Genomic DNA, 9,044 nt, shown 5'->3' on the forward strand with positions numbered 1-9,044 from the left:
TTTGTTTGTTTTTTTTTTTTGCCAATTTGATTATCACCTTTTCCCATATATTTTTTTTTTTTTGGAAAGAAATCAAGTGAATTAGCAGGTTTCAAAGGGTTAAGTCACTAGCCTTCACCGACACAAAATTATGTATAAGTGATTATGTAACATTATGTTTTGATCTCATCACTTTGAATTTATTTGACAAGTTTGACACCTAGAAAATTCCATAACTGACAGAAACCAAAATATCTTTTCATGTAAGAGTCCCAAAATAAAAACATCTAAATCTGGTTTACTCTCTGTTTCATTTGCACAGTGTAACAATTTATAGTATACATCATCATAATCATCACACTGATGTGTAATGTTCAAAAAAATGCCCTTTGAAAGTTATAGCTGACTCATATTTCTGATGGTAATTCTTTGTCTTATGAGGCTCACTGACTGGAGCTCATAGTTTAACCTGCTTCTTTAATTTACCACCACATGCCTGGCTCAGTGACTTTCACAAATCAAGCTTGTGACCTTTGGTTTACCACCACTTCTGCTACTTCTTTCTTGTTAGATGACAGGAAACAGACACAGAATCTATCCATTCTTATCTCTAGATATGAATAAATTTTGTTCCCTGTGGCTCACTGGACCTTTGCATATTTGCTAATCTGGCACACTTCCCTCTGTAGCTGAGACTATATGCAGTGCTGCTCAAACACCTGGTGACAGGCAGCTGAGAGGAGCTAGTGATAGTCGCAGTGTTTTCAAACTTTTTCATCTCCTGAGCCCCTAAGCTGACTCTCATTACCACCAGACACCTCTTTTTATGTTTTGCCCTCAAGACTCTGATATGAAAAGATATTTTGCTTTGTGTTAAATATGAAATTAATTATGAAAGTGTCAGACTTGTCAAATACATTCAAATGGTGAGATTAAAATGTAACAACTTATACATGTTTTTTGTATTGTACAGATGTGCAGATGTCCAGTGAATAAATCTTGGTGAAAAGGTAATTCAAAAAACAAAACAAATCAAAACAAAACAAACAAGCAAGCAAACAAACAAACAAACAAAACAACAACTGACAATTAGAAGAAAAAAGGGGGAAAAAATCACAAGAAAACTGAATTTCAAATAGTTTAATGGTCTATTTCAAAGTCAGATCAGTGGTGTTGGATCAGTTGGTAGTCAGCCAGATGCTGCAGTATTTGTTGGCCTGTGACAAGCCTTCCTGGGACGTGCGGCATGCTTTTCAAACAGCACATTAGATTTCCTGCCTTTGCTCAGTTCCTGCTTTTGAATATGCACTGTGTAAAGATCAAGTGAGCACTTTCTGCAGTCTCATACTGCCACCTGGTTGCTGCTTTTTGAATGATTTTTCTATGTGATGCTATTTCAGCTGCACACAGCATCAGAAGACAGGAATCAATTATTGATGGAAATGTGACCAGAGGTTTGGCTTTTTTTTTTTTTTTTTTACAAATTTTATTAATATATTATTTATTAATATATTTCACACAAGTCTATGATGACAAAAGAATAGTAAATTTTATCCAATATTCCAAAGATCAAAAAGGGTATACTGCAACAATAAGACAAGGTGTACCACAGAGAGGTTCTGCTTATGATTGGCCTTGATTGGCGGTAGTCCATGGTGAGTAGTGTTCTTGTGGGGATGTCCAGGTCTAGAACAGCCTACAAGAATTCTCTTCACGCTTTCCACTCCCCCCACTGGAGGTGTTGCCTGCTCCGCTCGTTCCTCTGCCAGCTGTAAAATGCACAGCCTTTACACTGGAAAATTACAGTAAATACTAGTGAGGCATAGCTACCTACCTGGAAATGCTAGATTGATGAGGCTCATGCATGCAAACCATGCATTAGTTGTGGTAAAGAAGACATAAGAGTAATTAAACCCCAAAGCCAAATCTGTGTGAAGCCTGACCCCTAATGGTGAAAGGCAGGATCCTTGCACTTTGGTGGCAGGTTATGTCACTACCTATTGCTTTTGAGTGACACTTGATTTTGAGTGCAAATTAAATTGTAGTTAGGGATGCAAAAAAGCTTTTTTTTTTTTTTTTTTTTTTTTTGGGTGGTCATTTTCCATATTGGTTAAGTTTAGGGTTAATGTTAGAGTTTGTTGATTACGCCTAACATTAGGGAAAGGCTGTAGAGAATGAATTTAAGTCAAATTAAAAATCTCCTCACCATGCTGGAAAAAAAACTGTACTAGATACTAGATGGGGAAGGGTTGGAGTGAGCAGGACTTTACTGACACAGCAGCCATTTTGAACACTCCAGGTGGGAAACCTGACCTGGGAGACTGACATAGCCAACAAAACAAGCTTTTCCTTAAAACATTAAATGAAAACTAATCACATCTAACAGTTGTATTAATTTGGAATCACAGGAACGACTGCAACGACACTGAAATAGCAGGGAAGTCAGCTAGCTCATGTGACTAGACTCAGCCAACTGGTGCTAATGGTCCAAATATATTTAAATATGAAGCGATGCGATGGCCCTCGGGATTCTTGAGATCCACTTGTTTCTAGTGTTTTTCTGGGTGAATCTATGAAATGCAAAATGTTTGTAGCCAATGATACGCAGATCTGGCAAAACTCTGCCTTCAGGTAGCTGTTTGTCTTTTGAGGTATACTGGCACCTTTAGAGGTCAGGCTTCACAGAGATTTGGGGTTTAGTTACCATTCAAAGTAGCACTAGGCAAGATTTTCATTTAAAATCCAGCTGTTTCTTCAGTCTAAATCACAAAGCTTTGACATTAGTTCACTAATGTCAAAGCATAGCATTTCTGGGTATGGATATCCTCAAAATTTAAAATTTGTTACGTCTTTCTGCTGTTTGTCTATCAGTGTATGAAGTTTCAAAATGCTTCCTCAATGCAGCTTCATGGGGTGATATACCAAATATGTTGCTCAGCTAAATAAATACATGAGACTATATGTTACCTTCTTTATGAACGTTCTGTTCAAACTGTCCTTGCATGTTTCCAGCAGGCAGATACTGGCCAACCACAAAGGTCATGTAGCCGTCAGTGGCCAGGCCCACGCCCAGCTCAGTGCTGCCTTCCCATACCACCTGGGTGAAATGGCCTGGAGAAGCAACACAGAACACAAACGTGTCACTTTATGGTTAAACTATGACTTAAGATTCACATGCAGTCACCTATTATACACAGATTATTCTGTGAGGCCACCACAATCCCCACTCTCTGGAAAACTGCCACCATCATACCCATACCTAAGAAGCCCCACGCCACAGAACTCAACCACTACCACCTCATCGCCCTCATTTGCATCCTTATTAAGTGTTCGGAGAAGCTGATTCTCAACACCATCATGCCATTCATCTCCCCATGGCTGGACCCCCTCCAATTTGCCTACAAGGCCAGGAGGGGAACGGAGGATGCTGTCACCTACCTGCTCCACACCCTGCTCCAGCACTTTGACTCACCAGGACACTTTGCCAGAATCGTCTTCGTACACTTCAGCTCTGCCTTCAATACATTTCAACAGCACCTGATGATCCAAAAACTTCACCACCTCAACATACTCCCCCGGTTCATCCATCTCATACACAACTTCCTCAGTGACAGACCCCAAGCGGTGCGGGTGGGCTCAACCACATCACCCACACTCACCACCAACACTGGAGCACCGCAGGGCTGCGTACTGAGCCGCTTCCTCTACACACTTTACACTAATGACTGCACCAGCCCATCACCCACCATCACCTACCTCAAATACTCAGACGACACAGCCATTCTTGCTCTCCTCTCAGACAGTAACTCCACTCAGGACTACCACAACACCATCACACACTTCACCCGGTGGTGTGAGGATAACCACCTCCTCCTCAATGTCACTAAAGCCAAAGAACTCATAATCAGTCCCCCTTCACCTCAGCACCCCAAATCCTTCAACCTTCAATCAGTCCAGATCATTCACAGCTTTAAATACCTCGGCATCACACTCGACAGTAAGCTCAACTTTGACCAACACATAATCGACATACACAAGAGAAGCCACCAAAGACTGTCTGCCATCCATAAACTGAAAGGACTCCATGTTGCACCTCACCTTCTCCTGTTACTGTACAAAAGTATCATTCAGCCCATCCTACTGTACTGTTCCACCTGCTTCTTCAGTAACATCACAGTCAAAAACAGGTCCAAACTCATATCCATAACCAGCAAGGCCAGTAAAATCATCGGTCTCCCCACACCCAACCTTACAGACCTGAATACAAAGGCCATTGAACGCATAGCATCCTCAATAGAACAGGACATGACACACCCACTAAACCACTACCTCACCCCACTACCCTCTGGACAAAGGTATAAGACTATGCGCTGTCGGAGGGCCAGACTAGCCAGGAGCCTAATCCCAACAGCCATAGTGGCTCTTAACAATAGACCCCGGAAATAATGAGGTGAACTCTTAATGGTGTTTATGTCTTACGTTATGTATGTCTAAATGTCATGTCTAATGTGCGTGCAATGATGTCTGCTTCTGTATATGCAATATTGTCTGTTCTTCGTGTTGGTCAAACTGTTGTGGTGTGCAGTGAAAACGAATTTCCCCTCAGGGACAATAAAGTTTAAAGTCTAAAGTCTAAAGTCTAGAGTCTAACACACACATAGACTTAGACTTAGACTTAGACTTCTTTTATTGTCATTGCACAAAAAAAACACAGCAGTGAGATTTTGGCAACGAAATGTCGTTGCTTGGCTTCCGGATTACAGCAGAGATGGAATTGTGGGACCGTTTAGGTATATATAAATATAAATATTATACATAAATATAGTCTATATAACTGGTATGATATGGTCTATATAACTAGTGCTAAAAAAGAGGAGCTAAATAGTAATGCGTGCAATTTAGAATAGCTAGATAAAACAGAATGTACAACAACAGACTAAACAGTGTAAACAACTGAATAACCAGTATAAATAATAATGAGTGCAATTGAGAATAACTAGATAAAAACAGAATGTAAACAACGGACTGAGCAGCGTAAACAACTGAATAACCAGTGTAAATAATAACGAGTGCAATAAACATGATGACATATCTGGCAGAGCTATGTTTCTACAGTAACCTTGTGTTTTCTACAGCGCAGACATTCTTATTTGTGGAATAGTGTGCGGATTGAACCCAACAAGCATACTTTTCTTGTGTCCAAACCCGACTCGAGCCCCAGATTTTGCTTGTCCTACATCACTAGGTTACATTTACTGCCTGAAATACGTGTTCAGCGTTGTCATGTAAACTCCAGCACCACACAGGAAATTGCCCAGAACAGACACTAGATCCATTATTTTTCACTAAAATAACGCTGACGTGACCAAACCTGACCATCAAAACCATCATTATTATATATTGTAAGAGTTAATAACCTTGTTTTCAACTTGGCTTGCCTGACTGTCACCTTCTTAATTACCAAAAACAACAATGTTTGTCAGGACCTGTTTGTCAGGACCTGTTAGTCAGGTCCTGACAACATCCCAGGCAATGTTTTGAAGGACTGTGCAGAACAGCTGAGTGATGTCTTCACAGACATCTTTATCTCCCTGAGCCAAGCCAGAGTGCCAATCTGTCTCAAAAGCACCACTCTAGTATCTGTGCCCAAGACGCCAAATCCAGTCTGTATGAAGGACTATCACCCTGTAGCCGTGGCATCTATAGTCATGAAATGCTTTGAGCAGCTTGTCATTAACTACATCAAGTCAGGTCTCGCTGCCCTGCACAGTTTGCATACAGAGCGGACTGGTCCATGGAGGATGCCATTCCCCCCCTGCTCCACCTCAGAACAAGTCTTGGTTGACTTTAGAAGGGCCAGTCATGGGCACCATCTCCCAATGACCATCTGCGGCTCTGAGGTGGAGAGGGTACACAGCACCAAGTTGCTGGGGGTCTATCTGATGGATGAACTGACCTCCAGACAACACCACAGCTGTCATTATGAAGGCCCAAAAGATGGACCCCCTGACTCCAGCCATGACCACTATTTTGTTTTTATGTAGAGCATAAAATTAACAAATAAGGGAATTCTTAATTGATTTAGAAGAGATTTACCTTTTTACTTGTTTACACATTTACATAAATGTGTACACAGCTATAGAATCACTTTGTAACCAGTTAAATGAGTTGTGGGGATTACCAGTTTGGTAGTTGAATCCAGGGCTGTTCCAGTTGTATTTTTTGATCTCACTGTACCAGCTGTCCACAGCCTCCTTCCCTAAAACAAACACATGCAACCAAATCAAAAGAACGTGTTATGAACCTGTGTCAACATTTGAATTTGCAGATTGGAGTCTGGAGTCTGGAGCCCTGATTGGATACTTTGTCTGTGGCTGGAGCTGTCTCCAGAGATGTCCCCAGATCCTCCCCTATCTAGGCAGCACTCATATTTTGTGATTTGCAGTTTTTATCTGAAGACTACAAGAATTCTATCCTATTTGTAAATGAGGGTATATCACTTTAAGAGTTTGAATTATGGGAAGTGTGATGTTTTCCTTTTTGTTGGCAACTGGCTACCACAAAAGTGGAAGACAGTCAGACAGACAGATTCAATTTGTAGACGTTTTGCAGACTTCGAACAAGTTACATGTCAGATCAGTCACGCTGGGTTGATGTCAGATAAATCCACTTGATTTTGTTCAGAAACATGGGAAAAAGGCAATTAACAAAAGGGCAAAAACTTACAGAAATTACAAGAAGATGACCAGGACAAAAACGAAATAAATAAATAAACAAACCTGAAAATGAGCAAAAACTATTAAAAAGAAATATTTATAATTACTGAAATATAGTTAATCAGTAAAATGATATATTTAAGCATTGGGTCAGTGATTGAGTTGAAGTAAATGTGGTCAGCACGCTTGCTACCAGACTAGCAACTAGTTAGTTTGAACTTGTGAGGTCATACAATTGAACTAGTTAACCCAGATAATTCAGTATGGCAAGATTTCATTTTTCACTAAGTAGCAAGAGCATAAGGTCTCAGGATAACAATAGGTTATTAATAATAACTTTATTAAATGCTACTTATATTAGTTACTGCCTCTTTTTGTATATTTGTATATTGAACACAAATACAAACGCAACATGTAAAGTTTTGGTTCCATGTTCCATGTTTCGTGAGCATTCCTCACCATTTGTCACAAACGTTTATTTCTTTCAATTCTTGTGCACAAATTTCCTTACATTTCTATTCACTTCACCATGAATTACTTTCAAACTAATGATTTTCTGTCATGAACAGTAACTAAGCAAACCTTTAGATTGTGTCAAGTAAAGATCACTCTTGAGCAGTTACTCCCAACCCCCAAATACCACTTGTTAATCCAAGAAAAAAAGGATTTATTTCCAGAATTGGGTCGCAAATTTTTGAGACGAAACGTTTTTCTTCCACTGTGGGATTCAGTGAGAAGAAAATCCTGGTTCTCATCAGCAACTGGAATTCGAAGAGACATTGCCGTGACTTGGGCCAATTCAGAAGAAAACAATTGTGATTCTGGAGGCCTGATACATGACAAGCGGCAGCGTCTGCAGTGTGTGGTTGATTCAGTCTTGCAAAAGTCAAGCCTTGTGCTTCCTTAGCCAAAAAGCAAAAGAAAAAACTATTTTTCTGAGTTTTTTCTCATAAATTTGTCTTTCTATAGTGTCAGAATTTTAGAATTGTATTGTAATTACCCCCCTCCCACAGCTCCATTCTACAGTTGCACTAATATGCCGTCGTAGATTTGGGGTTGGGAATAGTTTTTCTTTAAAAGTGAAGGATGAAAACAGTGGGCTTGGTGTCTAATCTACCTGTCAGCCTCATGGGTGCGGAGCTCGATGCGTAGTAGATATTTTCTCCCACATTGCCGTTACTGTGCTGCAGCTTTTTGATTGACAGTAGGTGATCGGCCCACTTCTGGGCCGTAGTATTCAGGTCATCGCTGAAGGTCAGTGGTGGTGCCTGGTGCGTTCTCCTGTACGCATTGTGGGTATCAAGGAACTCCTGCTTAAAGCTTGCATCTGTAGGTGAGAAAAAAATGATCATCAGATAAATGTTGGGGTTTCTACTGTTGACAGGTCAAGTCCACACTGGAATTCAAATGTAATGCTCCATCACAGTAAAGAGCTCCTCAAGGAAGTTGTCCTCCAGGTTAATGCTAAATTATATGGAAAAGAATTATCTGCAACACAATGAGCATACGTACCTGCCATCGCACCTCTTGTTTTGAAGGCTGAAATGAAAAACAATGCTGTTAGGCTCGAGGAATTTCAAAACCACCACTGTGAATAATTTAATAAAAAATAATGATTATAAGGCCAATTTGAAACCCCTGTGTTCTAACACTTAGCTGTAATGAGATGGTGAGAAATGAGTCACCTCGACCAATCAAGTGCTTTTTCACAGGCAGTAAACTCCAATAATTCTCTTGTAAGTTGTGATCTCCAGCACTCACCTGTTTCAGTGTTTTCCCAGTGTGTGGATGTATGTCCTGCAAAGGGGTTTCTCTGTTGTCGCTGAGTCAGTATTTATACACATGAGCTGAGCCTTTCCCTCCTCTATGTAGGAGGAGACAGACACCCTGCCCTGTGCCTGTAATTATCTCACTGTGGCTTTGCATCTTCGTGACTATGCTTGTCAAAAATGTCGGTAAACACTTAGTTACATGATTAAATACACGGTGTTGCACAGTGCACAGTGTTGTGGGTGTGTTGTTGCACTTTAATCTGATATTAACACATTTACATGAAACTTGAAATTGATCTCTGTGGGGAAACTGGAATTTTTTTTTTTTTTCTTTGTCATTCTGCTTTTCACATTTTCTTCCTGAAGCACATGAGATGCATTTTGGCATCAGACTTAAGGTCAAGTTACACCAAATGTTTTTCCTGGTTGGTGAACAGGCATGTACGAGTGTGGATCCTTGGTATTTCCTCGGAGTGACACATGAAGAACCATGTCTACGGTTTGCCCATCTAACTGCATTAATCCTCAGATAATAACCATGCAGGTCTATTGCTCAGTCTGGGTTACCTCCCTGAAT

At 40.4% G+C, this 9,044-nt stretch overlaps 1 protein-coding gene across 2 annotated transcripts; it reads right to left on the reverse strand.

The window, feature by feature from the left end:
• Positions 1–1,155: 1,155 nt before the first annotated feature.
• Positions 1,156–8,485, reverse strand: LOC115365541 (Golgi-associated plant pathogenesis-related protein 1-like). 2 transcript variants are annotated; one of them, XM_030060602.1, is made up of 6 exons: positions 8,457–8,485; positions 8,208–8,234; positions 7,813–8,022; positions 6,161–6,238; positions 2,947–3,090; positions 1,156–1,748 (listed from the first exon to the last, which is right to left on the reverse strand). In XM_030060602.1, exons 2-6 carry the CDS (start codon positions 8,212–8,214, stop codon positions 1,666–1,668), a joined length of 522 nt encoding a protein of 173 aa, XP_029916462.1. In that variant the 5' UTR covers positions 8,215–8,234; positions 8,457–8,485; the 3' UTR covers positions 1,156–1,665. The 2 variants fall into 2 exon arrangements, with proteins under 2 accessions (XP_029916462.1, XP_029916463.1); XM_030060603.1 differs by having other exon boundaries at positions 1,680–1,771.
• Between the last annotated feature and the right edge of the window lie 559 nt (positions 8,486–9,044).

The sequence above is a fragment of the Myripristis murdjan genome, chromosome 9, assembly GCF_902150065.1.
Source record: "Myripristis murdjan chromosome 9, fMyrMur1.1, whole genome shotgun sequence".
In the NCBI taxonomy this organism is placed as follows: domain Eukaryota; kingdom Metazoa; phylum Chordata; class Actinopteri; order Holocentriformes; family Holocentridae; genus Myripristis; species Myripristis murdjan.

Excerpts from the sequence above, each read along its gene's own strand:
- LOC115365541 (XM_030060602.1), bottom strand. Across the intron at positions 6,239-7,812 it reads CGCACCCATGAGGCTGACAG|GGAAGGAGGCTGTGGACAGC; the intron begins GTAGATTAGACA and ends TGTTTGTTTTAG. Across the intron at positions 3,091-6,160 it reads TGGATTCAACTACCAAACTG|GCCATTTCACCCAGGTGGTA; the intron begins GTAATCCCCACA and ends TTGCTTCTCCAG.